This window comes from Crocuta crocuta, unplaced genomic scaffold (genome assembly GCF_008692635.1).
Source record: "Crocuta crocuta isolate KB4526 unplaced genomic scaffold, BGI_CrCroc_1.0 scaffold45, whole genome shotgun sequence".
In the NCBI taxonomy this organism is placed as follows: Eukaryota; Metazoa; Chordata; class Mammalia; order Carnivora; family Hyaenidae; genus Crocuta; species Crocuta crocuta.
Window position 1 is genome coordinate 5,352,444 of NW_027530544.1, and position 19,991 is coordinate 5,372,434.

A 19,991-nucleotide genomic window follows, 5' to 3' on the forward strand; every position below is an offset into this window, starting at 1 on the left:
TTTTTTGCCTGTTGACATTGAACACTTACAGTATTCTATGAGTGGTATTCTTGTAATTCATTTATTTCTACATGCTATTAAAAAGGCTATACGGTTTAACAGTGATCATACACTGTTTTTTCTTAAATGTTATTTCCCATTGGTGGTTGAGAGACTAGATGGGGAAATTGCCCTGCCCATCAAATGCATTTAAAAAATAATAACATTTACTACAAGATTATAAGCAATAAAAGCATGTATTTAATCACATCATTGAATATTGATTTTTGAGTCTGATACTCGGATTTTGTCCAGTAATTTGTGTTTTAAAAAAATTTTTTAATGTTTATTTTTGAGAGAGAGCACAAGCGGGGGAGGGGCAGAGGGAGACAGAATCTGAAGCAGGCTCAAGGCTCTGACCTGTCAGCCCAGAGCCCAATGCCAGCCTCGAACTCACGAACTGTGAAAACATGACCTGAGTTGAAGTCCGGTGCTTAACCAACTGAGCCACCCAGGCGTCCCCAGTAGTTTGTATTTTTAAACTACACTTGGAGCATCTGAGTAGCTGTCGGTTGAGCACCAACTTCAGCTCAAGTCATCATGATCTTGCAGTCCACGGGTTCGAGCCCTGCATCAAGCTCTGTGCTGATAGCTTAGAGCCTGGAACCTGCTTTGGATCCTGCCTCCCTCTCTTTTGGCTCCTCCCCCACTTGCACTCAGTCTGTCTGTCTGTCTCTCTCTATCTCTCTCTAAAGTAAATGCAAAGAAAACTACACTTTTTTCTGTTGCTTAGGAGCAAATGACCATCTTTAATTTTTTTTTTTTTTTTAATGTTTATTTCTTGAGGAAGAGAGCACACATGAGCAGGGGAAGGGCAGAGACAGAGGGAGACAAAATCTGAAACAGGCCCCAAGCTCAAGCTGTCAGCACAGAGCTGGATGCAGGTCTCGAGTCATAAACTGTGAGATCATGACCTGAGCCGAAGTCAGATGATTAATCAACTCATCCACCCAGGGGCCCAGACCATCTTCAGTTTTTAATGTTATTAATCTCTGGAAAGTGTTCTGTGAATTTAGAAAGAGAGCTTAAGTCTGTTTTGAAAACTTCCTTATGAATTTGTTTGTATGTATGACTCTCTTAAAGCTAAGTTTAAGTGGTGCTCGGGTGATGATCTCACGGTTTGTGGGATCCAGCCCTGCATGGAGCTCTGCACTGACAGCTCGAAGCCTGCTTGGGATTCTCTCTCTCTCTCTCTCTGACTCTGCCCCTCCCTCACTCATGTGCACATGCACAGTCTCTCTCTCTCTCAGAATAAATAAACTTTAAAAAAAAAAAAAAGCTAAATTTAGGGGCATGATCCTGGAGTGGTGGGATCCAGCCCAGTGTCGGGCTCTTCACTGAGCATGGAGCCTGCTTATTCACTCTGTCCCTCTGCCCTGCTCCCCTGCTCATGCTGTCTAAAATATTTTTTAAAAAACACACAACTAAATGTAGTTGCATCACTGGTTTAATAACAAAAATTGAAAATCATCTTAATATTCTTGAGCATGATAGTGGATAAATTATATTGAATAATATAAATAATTATTGTTATGAATGAGCAAGTATAACACCTATCCCAAATCCAGTGTTGAATTAACATTAAATCACATGGGGATCTGGATGGCTAATTAAAGTGTAGGAAAGTGCATGGAAATGGTACACATCAATGACAGAATAAATACCAAATACAGATTACTTTTGGGAAAAAGGAGGATGCCTTTGTAAAGCGCACACAAGAACATTACAAACTTATTTGTAGTTTTTTTGTTTCTTTTAAGCAGGGAAATGGATCCATGAGTATATATCCCTTTTTTCTTTCTTTTTATGACAAATTTCTAACAGAAGTTTTGGCCACAGGGATTACCTTTTTCTTATTTTTTCCCCTTTTGTTTTTGCTTTTACTCCTGTTTAAACATGTTAAAAGTTTTGGGGTGCATGGGTGACTCCACTGGCTAAGCATCCTACTCTTGATTTCAGCTCAAGTCATGACCTTATGGTCATGGCATTGAGCCTGGTCGGCCTCTGCATTGACAGCACAGAGCCTGCTTGGGATCCTCTCTCCCTCTGCCCCTCCCCTTCTTGTGCTCACTTATGTTGGTGTGTGCACACTCTCCCTCTCCTTCCCTCTCTCTCTCAAAATAAATAAATAGATAAATAGAAGGTATGTAATTAAATGTTCTTTAATCCTTTTGCAGTTGTTCTAAGTATAAAGTCTTTAGATGTATAAGTGATAGTGATTTAGAAACCTTAAATCTGGTTGTGTCTTTTTTTCCCCCTAGGGCTTCTGGTACAGTTTTCACTGCTACTGATGTGGCATTGGGACAGGAGGTAGCTACTTTTTCATATTTTGGGTGTTACCATTAGCTTTTAGTATAGGAAGAAACTAGATAAATCTGTGAATAATCAATAGGAATCTCTTTTTCAGTTCAATATGTTGAAAGAATTCTCTATGTAATTTTATAGTACTTAATAGGAGAAAAAAGAATTATGCATTGAGTTTCATAAATGAGCAAATATTTAAAAAATTATCTTCTCAGCTTGGAATGAAAAGAGGATTAATTCTTGGCATTGATATAACCTTGGGTTGATTAAGCAGCTTTAGAAGAAATATAAAAGTAGTTGGCCTCAATGTGTTACAAAGCATCATGCATTGCCAGTGTCGAAGTAAAAGTTACCTGTGAGTAAGCTCACTGTATAATATAATAGATACATAATAAATTAAATTATTACCTGACTGGTGTTTGTAATTTTCCAAGAGAATTAGACACTTGTTCTGATTTTTCTTATTTCTCTTTCCTTCATAGGTTGCTATTAAACAGATTAATTTACAGAAACAGCCAAAGAAGGAATTAATCATTAATGAAATTCTAGTGATGAAAGAATTGAAAAATCCCAACATAGTTAACTTCTTGGACAGGTAAATACGAATATTTCAAGTCTTCTGGTGTTGGAGGCTAGCCCCTTGAGTTAAGATTAGAGTAGAATGTCCGTGCTGAAAAGGAAGCCTGAAGGAGGAGGAGAGGTAAAAAGAAAATAGCACATTGCAGTTTAGCAGGCCTTTTTCTAGATATCTCACTTGGCAAGTTAGAGAAAGCAGTTAAATGAAGGACCTTGCTGCTGGTGCTTGTATTAGTTATAAATGATCACAAGCAGCAACATTAATGAAATGAGCTATGATTAATGTGTTGACTGACAGAGGTGCCTGGCCACATGTTTTTTAAACTTAGATCAGTTTTTATTTTAAATGCTGCCTTTCATGGGCAAATAGTGTGTCAAAACCTCATTTAATTTTGGAATAGATGTTAAACAGCAGAACAAAGAGCAGAATAGAAAATTATATATTGTACAATATACAATTACATATATGTTAATGGAAGAAGAATAATCGAAAAAACAAAATAGTGATTATATTGGAGATATAGAGGATTATAGGTGACTTTCTTAGTTCCATGTGTAAGTTTGTTTAGAATGGGGAAAAGATCACACTTTTTTAGATTTTAGCCCTTGTAATGGGGGACATGTTCATAAAAATCAACTTCCCAAGTATATTTCCCTAACAGTGTTATTTTAACTGGAATGATCTATGTATACACTCAAGTCACAATTATGGGCAAACTTTCAAGTCACTTAGGAAAATCATAATGACCCTCAGTTAATTTTCTGCGCTGTTGCATAGCAGCTTGCCAGTTTTCTCTCTGGCTCTCAAAGCTTCCAGCTTCCTATATTTGTTATTAGGGTGCCTGACATTTGAATTCCTTGTACTCAGAGTGATGTTAAAAATAAGAGTATTTTTTGTGTGTTCATAATGATTTTAGCTACCTGATGGGAGATGAATTGTTTGTGGTGATGGAGTACCTTGCTGGGGGATCACTTACTGATGTTGTGACAGAAACCTGCATGGATGAAGCACAGATTGCAGCTGTATGCAGAGAGGTGAGCTTGTCCCCTTTTTGATAAGTTACAGCAATGTGTAGTTAAGCAGGAGGTTAAAAAAAAAAAAAAAAAAACAGGGGGAAAGCTTTTTGCACAGGTAATTTTTACCATGTGAAATACTTGCTTCATGTACTTCTTTGCAAGTTGTCCCCATACCATTTTATCCTACATGAGAGTTTAAACCCTTTCCTTCATGTGTAAGGCAATTCTGGAACAGAACATGGTTTTTTGAAGAGCCCAGCTCACAGGTAAAGTTCAGCGGAGTGATCATTAAAATTTAGCAGCCAATCAGGGTACTTTTAAGAGTGAAAGGGAAGGCCAGTCAACAGTGGAGACATGGACTGTCTCAGGCAAAGCAAGACACATGTTTACCTGAAGTGTTAAGTTTGCTTCTGGCCTTATTAATTTATTGAAGGTTAAACTGGTTGTTTCTTGATATTCATTAATGAATTTTTAGACATACTGTTGCTTCAGCGAGTAGAATTCAGCCAAATTGCCCATACATCTAAGCTTTTGGTTGTTTCAGGAGGGAAGGAAATAAAAATTCTTTAATAGCTATGAATATGATATTTTAATAATATGATATCTCTAACAAAGAATGTTTGATCACTTAAAAGCTAATAAAAACTTAAGAATTTATCTATATATGTGGCACTTGGGCAGCTCAGTTGGTTGAGCATCTGACTCTTGATTTCACCTTGGGTCATGATCCCAGAGTAGATTCAAGCCCTGAGTTTGGATTCTCTCTATCCCTCTCTCTCTGACCCTACTCCACTCACTCTCTTTCACTCTCTCTCTCTCAAAGTAAATAAACTTAAAAAAAGAATTTATCTATTTATACTTAGTTTCTCTAATAATTTCTTCTCATAATTGTTTTAAAAATTATTTTAGGAGTTTCTCTAATTGGCAAGTTAGAGAAAACAGTAAAATGAAGGACAAATTTGTTTCTATTCATTTGTACCAGTGTTATGGGGAAGATTTGTTCTTTTCAAGAATCTGCTTAAATGCTTGGCAAATGTAATATAGAATTACACACTTTATCTGTTTTTCCTTGAATGAATAGTAGAATATTTTGAATGAGATTTTTAATTGTTATTCATAATGTACATCCCTTATTTGTTGTTTTCCACTATTGGGGGTAAGAAAAAGAACAGCTTTTCCCATGTTTATAGTTTATACTCAGTTTATATTCAAAAACATAGGGACAAGCAGATTTTAAAACTCTAATCTTGTTCCTGTATTTAAGGAAGGAGTGAGTTTTTCCTCACCTCTGACTCTGTGCTTTCTGAAACACAGCATAAGAGGAAAATTACTCTACCATCAGTGGTGTCTAGGTTGTGCGTATAGCTTTATGTAAAATCCACTGTAAAAGAAATGAAGAAAACATCTTACATCAGTGAGCAGCTGGATAGAACTAGACCTCCCAGGATCTTACCTACTTTTTGGTGGCTGAATTAGACTTCTGAAGTCATGCTCAGGACATGAATACTGTATGTGAATTTCCTTTGGACTTTTCAGGAACTGTTTCATTGATAAGTATTTTTCTTGTTTAGTGTTTACAGGCATTGGAGTTTTTACATGCTAATCAAGTGATCCACAGAGACATCAAAAGTGACAATGTGCTTTTGGGAATGGAAGGATCGGTTAAACTTAGTGAGTAACAAATGAAGAAATAACATGTATTTGTTATGATACTTCTGCCTTTTGTTTAAGTAAAAAAGAAAACCAAAAAAAGCCTTCTATTGGGGTACCTTGGTAGCTCAGGTGGCTGAGTGTCCAACTCTTGACTTTGGCTCCATCTTGGTCTCACAGTTCGTGGGTTCAAGCTGGGTTCAAGCCACTTTGGGCTCTGTGCTATTAGTGCAGAGCCTGCATGGAATTCTCTCTCTCCCTCTTGCCCTGCCCCTCCCCCACTCACTCACTCATGCTCTCTCTCAAAATAAACTTTAAAAAATAAACCTATTAATATTTTTATGACTTTATATATGGAGAAGGAGGGAAAGAATGGTAAAGAATATGAACTCTCAACTGGACAGATTGGGTTTAAATAGCAGATCAGCTACTCCTTGCTGACTGTTTTGGGATGAGTTACTTAATCTCTTTGTGTTTATTTTCTCAATTATATAATAAGGAAAATAAGAGTAGCTATGTGAGAGAATTTTTCTGAGGATTAGAAATGTGAAGCACTGAAGAACAGTACCTGGGATTGTTGTAATGTTGGTGCTGTCTTCCAAAGATAAACTTGAATTTGTTTCTCTTGTCTGTTAGGGTAGATCTTTCTCATTATGCTGTTCAGCTTTCTTTGGATTTGGTAAAGCAGGGCCTAATTGGGAGAGTGCTATATGACCCTGACCTGAGAGATGACAAGGGGGAAAAAAATTCCTATAAACCTCTCTTCCTAATTATCTTCTGTATCAGATATGATAGAGTCATGGGGGGGAAATCCTAAACTTCCTTTTTCTCTGTTGGCTATAATCTGTCAGTTTCAATGAGGCCCTCTGGAGGATTCAAGAAGAACTTGAGTTTCCTGCAACTATGCAAAATTCAAGACATTTCTTGGATCAAGAAATCAAAAAGTTTTCCTTCTGTTCTGCTAAAATGTTTGGCTCCTTTTTCAACATCTCTTTTTAAAGATAATTCCTCCAGAGAGTATTCAACCACAGGAAGAGGGTTCTAGTAGATGGTCAAAAACAAAAGATTACTAATCTTAATCAGTGGGCAAATTAGAAGTGGACATTCTCAATACTTTTCTGGTGGATACACATGTAAACTGAATTAGACTTTTTTGGATAATGTTTTATCTTGGATCTTCCACATACTAAATGAATGATCTTGAGTAAGTTATCTAAAAATATGTATGCTTTAGTTACCCAATTAGTAAAATGAGAATATTAATAAATATGCCTATCTCATAGAGTTATCATAAGGATTAGGTATGTTAATTCTTATATTTGGAACATCTCTGGTTTGTTAACAAGTACTCATTTTAGCTATAAATATTGTGATTTGATGGAACAATTGTTCTTTTAGTATGCTTTTCTATAGGATTACTGAATACAAGCACAGCAATAAATGCAAAGTTGTTCTCTGCAACATTGTTTAAAAAAAACCTTAAATATCTAAGAGTATAGGAATGGTAAAATAAATTGTAGTCCTTTTTAATTTGTAATATTGTGTAATTATAGTAATGAGGTAGATCAATGTACAACTGTAGAAAAATCTCTAAAAATCAATTTTAAGAAACAATTTACTGAAGCCCCTGGCTGGCACTCAGTTGGTGCTCTTGTGACTCTTGACTCAGATTTGTGAGTTAGAGCCCCACAATGGGGGTAGAGGTTGCTTTAAAAAATAATAAAAAGCACTTTACAAAGTATCCTAATTAGATAAAATAAACCATGCAGCTCATGGTAATTTTTGTAACTATGTAAATTCATAACAAAAAGTATAAACTTTATAAACCTAAATGTTAACAATAGTTACTTTTGAAGTAGAATGGGTCTGTAGAAGGGAGGAGAAAATTCTAGATTCTCATCCTGATATTCCCACTAAATAAACACTGAATCCTACCCAGGCTTCCTGCTCCTGTTATAATATAAGGTAGTTGCAGTAGAGTAATGCTGGCGAGGACTTTGTTAGGTACGGCTGTAGTTAAGGCTGTTCTTTTTCTAGAATGTCTGCTAAGTCAGATACTTAGTAATTCTACCTTCTGTTTATTTTCTTCAGAATTAGTTCCCACCTCCTGACCTTTACCTGTTTTATAGAATTTAGTTCTGGTGTTCACCATTGAACATTTATTTACTTTTTTCTCTTAGACCTTTCTCAAGTTTGTTAAAATTTTTAGGATAGTTATTTTTTTTTTTTAATATTTTTATTTATTTCTAGGAGAGACAGGGAGAGAGCGTGAGCAGGGGAGGGTCAGAGAGAGAGGGAGACACAGACTCTGAAATAGGTTCCAGGCTCTGAGCTGGCAGTCAGCACAGAGCCCGACGCGGGGCTCGAACCCACGAACCGCGAGATCATGACCTAAGCGAAAGTCGGACGCTTAACCGACTAAGCCACCCAGGCGCCCCGTTAGGATAGTTATTTAGAATAAAAAAACCTCCTGATAATGTGTCCTTTGCTTGTGGGAAGTAAAAGTAAACAAGTGAAGAGTATGTAACATCATTAATATATTTGTAAACCCATTCTCATTTACTTTTTTATTTTAAATGTGAGCTTTGTGCCCAATCCATGGACACCATTAACTCTAGATACATTTTTTGTTTTTTTTTTATAGCTGACTTTGGTTTCTGTGCCCAGATCACCCCTGAGCAGAGCAAACGAAGTACCATGGTTGGAACGCCATACTGGATGGCACCAGAGGTGGTTACACGGAAAGCTTATGGCCCTAAAGTGGACATATGGTCTCTGGGTATCATGGCTATTGAAATGGTAGAAGGAGAGCCTCCGTACCTCAATGAAAATCCCTTGAGGGTAAGACCAAGTAAACACCAGCCTTATTTTTTGGAAAATACATTTCTTTGCAACATTTATTTAGAATCTGATTGTGCCAGGCACAAACTGAGCAAGAACTTAAGATACAAAGTTGATATAACCTAGTTTCTGCCCTCACTCTGCATCTGAAAATTATCTGCTTCTGGGTTATTGAGTTGAATATGTTAGGTAAAGAGTTTGTGGAGTTTTAGTAAACTGTGTGGTTTTAAATTTTGCACGTAAGAATTTGCTCACTTTCCTACAAAGGGTCCCTAGATGTACCCGTTAGATTGTCAGCTTCAAACCTTGGATTCTGTACCACCAAGTGCACAGGAGAGGAAAGCAAGATTGCATCTGTGAGAAAACTGAAGATGGTGATGTTAAAGCTCACATTCAAACAAAAGAGTTAGGGTCCTGAGTTAGAGATGGGGCCAGTAGACTTTAAACAATTAGATATTCCAATAACTGAGGTGGAGAGTTTAGGAGTTTTTTTTTTTCCTTCTTTCTCTCTATTTCTTTTGTTTGTTCGTTTGTTTTTTTTATGTTTTATTTATTTCTGAGAGAGAGAGTGAGAGACAGACAGACAGTATGAGCACGGGAGGGTCAGAGAGAGAGGGAGGTACAGAATCCAAAACAGGCTCCAGGCCCTGAGCTGGCAGTCAGCGCAAAGCCCGATGCGGGGCTTGAACCCACGAACTGTGAGATCATGACCTGAGCCGAAGTTGGAGGCTTAACCAACTGAGCCACCCATGTGCCCCTTTTTATCTCTTTTACTTGTAAATTACTACTATCATTAGTTATTAAAGAAATGTAAATCAAAACCCAAACAAGATACCACTTCACACCTTCAAGAATGGCTATAATCAAAAAGATAGACAGTAAGTGTGAAGAAATTAGAACCTGATACATTGCTAGTGGAAATGTAAAATGGTGCAGCACTTGGAAAATAATGTGACAGCTCATCTAACAGTTAATGTTGAGTTACCATATAACCTAGTAATTACACTGCTAGATATGTACCCAAGACACTTAAAAGTCACTTGGGTGGCTCAGTCATTTAAGCATCTGACTCTTGATTTTGGCTCAGGTCACAATCTTATGGTTAGTGAATTTGAGCCCCAAGTCAGTGTGGTGCTCCAGGCTGACAGCATGGACAGAGCCTACTGGGAACTCTCTCTGCCCCACCCCACCCCCACTTGCCCACATGCATTCTATATCCCTCTCTCTCAACTAAAAATAAATCCTTTATTGGAGAAAAGTTTTTATCCCCATAAAAACTTATACACAGTTGTACATACCAGTATTATTCATAATAGTCAAAAGGTATAAACAACCCAAATGTCTGTCACCTGACGAATGATGAACAAAAGTGGTGTGTCACTACAGTGGAATATTATTGAGTCATAATAAAAGTAATGAAGTACAGGTACCTACAACTTTAAATATGAAAGCATTATGCTAAATTAAAGAAGTCATACATAAAAGGTCACATACGGTAAGATTCCATTTGCCATCCATTTTTGTTATTCAAGTTTTGCAAAGCCACAAACACTGAATTAACAAATACTGAACTATTATTTTTAGGGGAAATATAGGGTTGGGTTCCTGCAAGCCTTTGGTCACATTTCTGTCAGCAGATCAATACATGTTTTTTGTATGTTTAATCTTGCTTTTTGTATGTTTCTGTTTAAAGCCATCTAAAGAAAAAAATATATATATATATACACACACACACATATATATATCCTTTTTTTTTTTTTTGAGAGAGAGCATGAGCACATGCACATGGGGATGGGGCAGAGGGAGAAGGAGAGAGAGAATCAAGTAAGCTCCACAACACAGAGCCTGACACAGAGATTGATCCCATGACCTGGGGATCATGACCTGAGCCGAAATCCGGAGTCATACACTTAACTGACTGAACCACCCAAGCATCCCTTACCATTTTAATATATATTGTTGATTCAATACTGAACTCACAGCCAGAATACTCGTGGCACTGTAACTCATGCCTGAATGAAGCTTACCGAACATGTATTTTCTTCATAATGTACATCACAGCCTTCTTGCACTTAGGTCACAAGACAGCACTTCAGCACTTCACTTTCCACTTCTCCGTACATACCCATGAGTGACCACAGAAGCACTGAGAGTTTTTATTTGAGGGTTACAAATAAATTTGGCATGAGTCGGTAAGTTTACATATAAGGAATCTGTACGTAATGAGGATCAACAGAATATGAAATCTCTAGAACAGGCAGATCTATAAAGAAAGAAGATTAATGGTTTCTAGGGACTGAGAAGAAGGAATAGGAAGTAGCCAATAATACACATGGGTATTCTTTTTGGAGGGATTAAAAATGTTCTGGAATTAGACAGTTGTGATGGTTGTACAACCTTGTGAATATATTAAGGACACCGAATTATACACTTTATTCATTCATTCATTCTTGTAGAGAGAGGGAGAGTGTGTGTGTGTGTGCGCGCGCACGTGCGCACACACACACTCTCACGCACATGCAAACGGGAAGGTTAGAAAGAGAAGGAGAGAAAGAATCCCAAGCAGACTTCTCACTGCCAGTGCAGAACCTGAGTTGGGGCTCAGACTCACAAACCAGGTGATCATGACCTGAGCCAAAATCAAAAGTTGGACACTTAGCCAACTGAGCCACCCATGTGCCCCATGAATTTTACACTTTAAAAAGGTGATTTGGGGGGTGGGGGGGGGTTCTGGGTGGTTCAGTCAGTTAAGCATCAACTTTGGCTCAGGTCAATCTCTTAGTCCATGGATTTGACCACTATGTTGGGCTCTGTGCTGACAGCTCAGAGCCTGGAGCCTGCTTCAGATTCAGTGTCTCCCTCTCTCTTTGTCCCTCCCTTGCTTCCATGTTCTCTCCCTCTCTCTCTGTCTCTCTCTCTCTCTCTGACTCTCTCTCTCTCTCTCTCCTTCTCCCTCAAACATTAAAAAGAAAAAAAATGGTGATTTTTATAGTACGTGGATTATATCTCAATGAAGCAATTTTTAAAGTTTTAAATTACCATATATTAGTATAGGCTTATTGCCAGAAATTTTTTTCCATTTTTTTTCCAAATAAGTTGGACTTGTTATAAAATGGTCTCTAGAGGCCAAGGTAACGGGTATGTATAGGAGAGGCCCCGTCTAGGTGGCTTTGGATTTTTCTGCTCTTTTTCCTGAATGCTTTTGCAAAGATTCCAGTTCAAGGAAGCATTTACAGTACTCTAATAGAGGTGACAAGTTTTAGAACACTTTGGAACAGTTTTTAAAATCTTTGTTTAATAAATATTGATTCAAGTACCTGCTCTGTGGTAGGCACCATACAAGGTGCTGTCTACCAACAAATATTCCTGCCTTCATAGAAGGTAGAGAGAAACAATAAACAAAATAAGTACAAATAATATATAATATATTAAATGGTGGTGTCCTAAGTGCCAGGACTGGTTGGAGGGAGTCCAGAGCGCTTGATTTCACAACAGTGGTTCACTGAGGTCATATTTGAACATAGGAGATAAGAAAATTGTACTGAGGTACCTAAGGGAAGAACATTCATGGCACATGCAAAGGCACATTGAAGATTCCTCCAGAGCTAGTGTGCAGGGAGCACACAGCAGGAGGAAAAAGATCAGTGGAGAAATGGGACCAGACTGGATAGTGCTTCATTAGGCCTTTATAAGAATTCTGGGGGCACTTGGGTGCATCAGTTGATTGAGTATCCAACTCTTGATTTTGGCTCAGGTCATGATCTCATGGTTCATAAGACTGAACCCCTGGTTTGGCGCTGCACTGACAGCCTCCTTGGAATTCTCTCTCTCCCTATCTTCCTGCCCCTCCCCCAGTTGTGCACATGAGCACACATTCCCTCAAATAAATAAACATCAAAAAAAGATAGAATTCTGGCTTCTTCATAAGTGAGACAGGCAAACCATTGGAGAGTTTTGAGCAGAGAAGTGAAATTATCTTACATCTTAACAGGATCACTCTGGCTACTTTTTTGAGAAAAGATTTTCAAGTGAGGTAAAAACAGACACAAGAAGACCAGTTAGAAGGCTGTTGCAGTAATCCAGGCAAGACATGATGGTATCCCAGATCAGAATGGTATAAGTAGAGGTGAGGAAAAGTAGTTAGATTCTGGATGTATTTGGAAAAGAGAGCCTACCTGGGGGAGAGAAGAAGAGAGGAGCCAAGAGTTTGGCCTAAACAACTGGAATGGTGAAATTCAGGTTCACCTTAACTGAAATGGGGAAGACTGCAAGTAGATTGGCATGTGGGGTGGCAGGTGGGAGATCAGGAGGATTTAGACATGCTAAATTTGTGATGCCTATTAAGACATCCAGGTGGATATGTTGAATAGGCTGTTGGGTATGCCACTCTAGGATCAGGCCAGAGATGTAAAATTGAGACTTGTTAGCTATAGAAATTATTTAAAGCTATTCAGCTAGATAAGATCACCAGGCCAAGTAGGCATAGACGGACAGTAGAAAAAACTCAGCTTGCATCCTGAGGCATTCATTCCATAGTCAACAGTTGATATGGCAGATCAATAAGGAATGGCTGGAGAGGTACATAAAACCAAAATAAACACATGCCCTTGAATCTTCACACAAAAAGTGAGGGAGGCATCAGCTCATCGGAAACTACAGTTACGTCAAGTAAAATGAGGGCTAACTTGGCAATGTGGATATAATTGATGGAAACTTGGCAAGCAGGAACTTCTGCTTCCTGTCAACATGGAATAACAGACACCAAATTAACCATGCTTGCCAAAAGGAGCAACAACAAAAAAATGAGAATATGTGAAACAATGGTTTGCAAGACCCTGGACATAATACAATGAAGAACAGTGATCTCCAAAAGTGGGAAAGACTTGAGGTGAGCCCTGTGATTGACTCCAGCTTAATGTCTTAAGAAAATTTCTAGGCCATATATAGGGAGGGAGGGCCCAGGTGGAACACAGTGGCCTCCTTGAGAGTTTGGGGAGAATAAGGCAGCTGGAGTTTACAAGAGAGAGAACAGGAGAAGAGAAAGCTTCATAGAAGATTCTGGATATCTGTGAAGTCCCCTTTGAGTATTCAGTAGAGATTGGTGTATATGAATGAAGAGTCTACCCAAGGTCAGGGGACCCATCTGATAAGACTGGAGAAAACAGTGCTTGGTGCTCACACAGACGCTGGGAGTAGTTCCTGCTTCTGTCAGCCACAGTGGAAAACCTTGTAATTCACAGGATATTGCATGAAGACTCAAAAGAGTCCTGTATCAGTGATGGGAAATAATTACCCCTAGACTATGTGCTGCTGTGGTACCACCTAACAAATCTTAAAAACAAGACCCAAAGAGATCTGTTCCCAAGTAACTATTGCAGAACAAAGCTCAAAAATATTTAAAAGAATACAGAAATATACCATCAGAGTTTATCAGGGAGGCAGAAGAGCAGGAAAGTACAACCCATAATGAGAAAAATCAATCAGTTGCAACAGACCAGAAGTGACACATATAAAAGAGTACACAAAAGCATTAAAGCAGTTTTTAAGAGCAGAGGCATTTCAAAGGAATATTTTTTCAAAGCCCAAATTAAACTTATAGATAGAAACTACAGTGTAGTTTGGGATTGAATTAACAGCAGGTTATACATTGCAGAAAAATGATTAATATAATCATAGACAAAGTAATAGAAGCTATCCAAAATAAGTTTTTGAAGAAGTGAAGTAGAGATAGTGAGCTGTGAGATAACTTTAGGTGTTCTAATATATGTGTAATAAGTTTTGGAGAAAAATTAGTCATTCAGGAATTCTGCAGCCAATGAATATCTTTTAAAAATTTAGGTGAAATAAGGATTTTTCTCAAACATAGACACTGAAAGAGTTTATGATCAGCAGATCTACACTACAAGAAATATTAAAAGAAATCTTTCAAGCAGAAAGAAAACGGTAATATAGCTCCACACAAAGAAATGAGGAGTGTTAGAAGTGTTAACTATGTGAGTAAATAAATACAATTTTTTTCTTATGTAAATGTCTTTTTTTTATAATTATTTTTTTTTAATGTTTTATTTATTTCTAGGAGAGAGAGAGAGACAGCGTGAGCAGAGGAGGGTCAGAGAGAGAGGGAGTCACAGACTGAAACAGGCTCCAGGCTCTGACCTGGCAGTCAGCACAGAGCCCAACGCGGGGCTCGAACCCACGAACCACAAGATCATGACCTAAGCAAAAGTCGGACGCTTAACCGACTAAGCCACCCAGGCGCCCCTCTTATGTAAATATCTTTAAGATAAAACAGTTGGGACACCTGGGTGGCTCAGTTGGTTAAGCGTCTGACTTCAGCCCAGATCATGATCTTGAGGTTCGTGAGATCAAGCCCTGCTTTGGGTTCTCTGCTGAGCCTGGAGCCTGCTTCAGATTCTTTCTCCATCTCTCTCTGCCCCTCCCCTGCTCATGCTCCGTCTCTCTCTCTCAAATATAAAATAAACATTTAAACAAGTAAATGATAAAACTCTTTACATCAAAATAATAATGGAAGGGGGAGAAAAAAAATATGTACAAGTAAAAATGGTAACAAAAGCATAAGGCTGAGGAGGACACCCATAAGATTGTTGTAGTCTGGTGTAATATTCTGACAATTGTGAAAATTGAAAGATGTATGCCCTCACCTCTTAAGCAAACCCTAAAATTATGAAAGAATTACACCTAATAAAATTCAGCTAAGGAGATAAAACAGAATCATAAATATACCGAGTTAAAGAGAAGAGCCCACATTGACGGGTTTGTCAAAAAGGCAAGGTGCCAACTTAAAAGAGCTCCAGTGGCCAAAGATGCAACAGTTTGTGGACAAAATAAAGGGATAATAATTCAAAGTATAAAATAATATTTATGTGTCCATGCTGATATAAGTAAATAATTGAATAAATAAATGGGCAGAAGAGACAACTCTCATGCAGAAAAATTTCAAATAATTTGTGTGGATGTTCCACCCTAAGAGCAATGGAGCATAATTCCATACTCCTTAAGTATAGACTGCACAGAGTGATTTTCTTCTGAAGAGCACAGTAAGAAAAGAAAGGAGAAGACTAACTTTGCAACAGAAAAAAGCCTGACAGGCATTGCCTCAGCCAGGTGAAAAAGTCAACATCAACAGTCATAAACTATTTTGATAGTATGTACTTTTGATACGATCCAATGAAAGTGACACTCTGTGACACTGCTTCTTCCCAAAACACATATTCTCACCCTAATCATGAAGAAAACATCAAATTCCAGTAGAAGGCATTTTATGAAATAAAACCTGGTAATACTCCACACTGTCAAAGTCATCAAAAGCAAAGAAAGTCTGAGAAAGTGTCATTGCCAAGAGGAGCCCAAGGAGACATGACAACGAAATGTAATGTATGGTGAGTGTCCTGAAACAGAAACCAGAGTGGGAGGAGGAGTGAAATAGGGAAATCTATAGTACGAGTGCTGGAAGCACCAAGGGCCTTTCTGAGGTTAATGATGCCAGTCAGTAGGCATCTATCTTTTTCTTCTGCTGTCCTTAGCTGCAGAGGTACAAGCAAAGAGCAGGCCAAGTTTAATGTGTAGCAAAGTGATTGCTAGGAGTGCAAGAGGGTCAAAGTGATTATATAATCAATAATGAATAATAATTCAATAATAATAATGAATAATGAACACTGGAAGATCAGTGGGATTTATTTAGGTTTAGTGGAGTCAAAGGATTCCAGTGTTTTGGTGTTCAGAAAGAAGAAGGTAGCAGGTGGACAGCAACTGTGATTTCAGAGTTGCAGTCATGGGTACTGATGAGGCACAGGCTGTGACCATGGGCTTGTGTGACCAAGGGAGGCCAAAGCACATGAGCGTGGGAAAAGAGGAGGTCAAGGAACTGTCACAGACATCTTTGTAGCTACTGAAATCGCTCTGAATTGTGAGCAGTGTTAGAGATGATAACAGTGTTGGTAGATGTTTGAAACAAAGTCAGGCAGATGAGTTTGAAAGCCGGGGAGTTCCGGAGGAGGCAGGCAGAGGTCTCCCGGCAATGAGGAGCCACAAGGACACCCCTTCTCTAGGTGCAGTGGTACAAAAGGGCTGGAAGGGACTGGGCTACTCCTAGAGAGCACTGTGGATGAGGCAGTTTGTCAGAGGAGAACAGTTCAGAAAAGGAGGGCCAGTGGTATATGAAAAAATGAAGGCAGAGAGGGGAGTGTGCAGAGCCACGTGGACACGAGAGTATAGAAGCTGCAGGAATGGCTGGGAGTCTGCGCTGCTTGTAATCAGTAGCATGAATGCAGATACAGAAGGTAATAAGATTTATTTCAAGGTAGAAAAATGGCTGTTAAGCGTTTGGAGAGAAGGCATACTTGACAGGAGTGCTTGTTTTTATGGGCTTCCCTCTTGACCCCCCTCTGATGGAAGTATGTGGCCTCGACAGCCTGAGGATCTTCACTTGAATTGCTATCTCAGGTAATGTCTTAGCATGTCATTGGTAAATGAAAATTTTGAAGGTATCACATAAAGAGGAGTGAACTCAGGTAGCAAAAAAAAAAAAAAAAAAAAAAGGGCACACTCATGTCCTGATGGCTTGAGTGTCCGTATCCTTTTCTGATGGCAATTTGGTGATACAGCAGAAATGTGAAATAATTCGGGAAAAAATTTAGGTGACCTTGGGTTTGGCAATGTTTTTAGATAGAACATCAAAAAGCATGATCCATGAAAGAATAAATTGGACTTTATTAAAATTAGAATCTCCTTTCTGACAAGGACATTATTAAGAGGATGAGAAGACAAGTCACTGACTGGGAGAAAATATTTCCAAAACACCCATTAGATGATCAAAATATTAAAGAACCCTTCAAACTTCACCAATAAGAAAATAAACAACCTAATGTAAAAATGGACAAAAGATCTCCATAGACAACTAAAGAAGATACACAGTTGGTAGATAAGCATATTATAAGATGTTCAACGTCATGTTATTGGGAACTGCAAAATTAAAACAACACTAAGATACACACCTATTAGAATGGCCTTAAAAAATTTTTTTAATGATGATACTAAATGCTGGTGAGAATGTGGAGCAGTGGGCACTTTCCTTTATTGCTGATGGGGATGGAAAATGGTACAACCACCTTAGAAGACGTGATTTCATCTATAGAGAATTAAAATGATATGTGGTTGCTAGATGTTTGCAGAGATGGGATGGGGAAGATGAATGGGTGGAGCACAAGAGATTTTTAGGACAGTGAAATTATTCTGTAGGATACTATAATGTCAGAAACATGACAGTGTGCATTTGTCAAAATCATTAGAACTATACACCGCAAAGAGTGAACGCCAGCGTAAGCCTTAGACTTTCATTTAATGAAAGTATATCAGTAGTGGTCCTTCACTTGTAAAAGTGTATTAATGTAATTAATTAATTGATGTAATTAATTGTATTAATTAATGTAAGAACCTCCCCCATTGTCAGCATCCCCCATCAGAGGGTACATTCCACTTTCCGTGAACCTACATTACCACCTCATTATCACCCAGAGCCCGTAACAGTAGGGTACACAAGTGTTGTACAATTCTGTGGGTCTGGATAAATGTATAATGAATAATAACATATGTCCATTACCATACATAGTATTTTCACTGCCCTCAAAATCCTCCATGTTCTGCCTGTTCCATCAATAGCTTTATAGATATGGCTACTTTAAAAAAAAAAAGTTTCAAGTAGTCCCATTGTTTTAAAATCTGGTGTGACTTGAGAAAGGTAAATGGATGCTATATGTGGATATTGAGGTTGTGCTCATTTTCCTTTCTACCCTTAGGTATTATAGTTCTTTTACCAATATTATTACATTTATTATAATCCCTCCCCAAAAAGATGAAGCTAATTTTTGAAAAAGAAATTAGGAGATGCACCTGGGTGGCTCAGTCAGTTAACCATCTGACTTCGGCTCAGGTCATGATCTCAGGGTTTCTGAGTTCAAACCCCGCATTGGGCTCTGTGCTGACAGCTCAGAGCCTGGAGCCTGCTTCGGATTCTGGGCCTCATTCTTTTTCTTCCCCTCCCCTGCTTATGTTCTGCCTCTTTCTGTCTCTCAGAAATAAATGTTAAAAAAAAAAAAAAGTGAAAAAGAAATTAGGAGAATGTAACATCTAAAAATAAAGGGGACACCTGCATGGGTCAGTTGGTTAAGCATCTGACTTCAGCTCAGGTTATGATCTCACAGTCGTGAGACCGAACACCTTGTCAGACTCTGCACTGGGTGTGGAGCAAGCATGGGATTCTCTCTCTCTCTCTCTCTCTCTCTCTGTCTCTCTCTCTGTCTCTCTCTCTCTCTGTCTTTCTCTCTCTCTGCCACTCCCCATGTGTGCTGTCTCAAAATAAACATTTAAAAATACCAAAAGTTAAGGGAAAATATCTGAAACAAATAGGCAGAAATAACACTAAACTTCAATTTAGTATTTCTTTTTTTTTTTTATGTTTTTTATTTATTTCGAGGAGAGAGAGAGAGAGAGACATGGTGAGCAGGGGAGGGGCAGAGAGAGAGGGAGGCACAGACTGAAACAGGCTCCAGGCTCTGAGCTGGCAGTCAGCACAGAGCCCGACGCGGGGCTCGAACCCACGAACCGCGAGATCATGCCCTAAGCATGACCTAAGCGAAAGTCGGACGCTTAACCGACTAAGCCACCCAGGCGCCCCTCAATTTAGTATTTCTGTTGATTGTCTCTCCCCACCCCCGGCTGCCAGGGGAGTGTCAGAGAGATTGAGAGAAGACAGAATCCCTAGCAGGCTTTGAGCTATCAGCACAGAGCCCTGCACGGAGCTCAAACTCACAAACCATGAGATCATGACCTGAGCCGAAATCAAGAGTCAGATACTCAACTGCCTGAGGCACCCAGGCGCCGCAATTAAAAAAAAAATCTTTAAAAAAAATTAAGTAAAAGATTCATAAAGTTTATAAAATGCTGTCTCACTGTGTTGTGCTACCTTAAGTATATCAAAGATGTTCTTCTGTTTTTAGGCCTTGTACCTGATAGCAACTAATGGAACCCCAGAACTTCAGAATCCGGAGAAACTTTCCCCAATATTTCGGGATTTCTTAAACCGTTGTTTGGAAATGGATGTGGAGAAAAGGGGTTCGGCCAAAGAATTGTTACAGGTGAATTTGGAAATAATACTGTTTTGGGGTAAAGTTGACTTTTTTGAGTAACCAACAGAAAGTTTACATAGGGTTAATAATTAACATTTTGATCTTCATTTATTACCAGCAACATCACAGCTGCTGCAGTTTAGGATTGTATCTGCTAGAATAACATAGCTTTAATACTAAAATTAGGTATATGGGTTTGTGCATGTTGTAAGTTCTCAGACAAGTCCATTGCTGGTGTGGATATCTGGGTCATTTAGGTGAGATTTTATAATATTAGATGAACTAAAAAGACTGATTTCAGCTATAAAATTGATATATTGATTATGTTGATTTTATACACATACTGAAATATGTGTTTGTTAAATTATAATCCATAAAATAGTCTTTGGGGTTTAATTGAAAGGAAATATTTAGCTTCTA

At 38.5% G+C, this 19,991-nt stretch overlaps 1 protein-coding gene across 1 annotated transcript in view; it reads left to right on the forward strand.

Moving 5' to 3' along the window:
- The window catches only part of PAK2 (p21 (RAC1) activated kinase 2), a 127,681-nt gene that overhangs the window by 103,594 nt on the left and 4,096 nt on the right, over positions 1-19,991 (forward strand). Inside the window, exons 9-14 of the mRNA XM_077767696.1 lie at positions 2,301-2,349; positions 2,826-2,938; positions 3,837-3,954; positions 5,508-5,607; positions 8,231-8,427; positions 19,443-19,580. Coding sequence (XP_077623822.1) covers positions 2,301-2,349; positions 2,826-2,938; positions 3,837-3,954; positions 5,508-5,607; positions 8,231-8,427; positions 19,443-19,580 — 715 coding nt within the window. The remainder of the gene's footprint in view (positions 1-2,300; positions 2,350-2,825; positions 2,939-3,836; positions 3,955-5,507; positions 5,608-8,230; positions 8,428-19,442; positions 19,581-19,991) is intronic.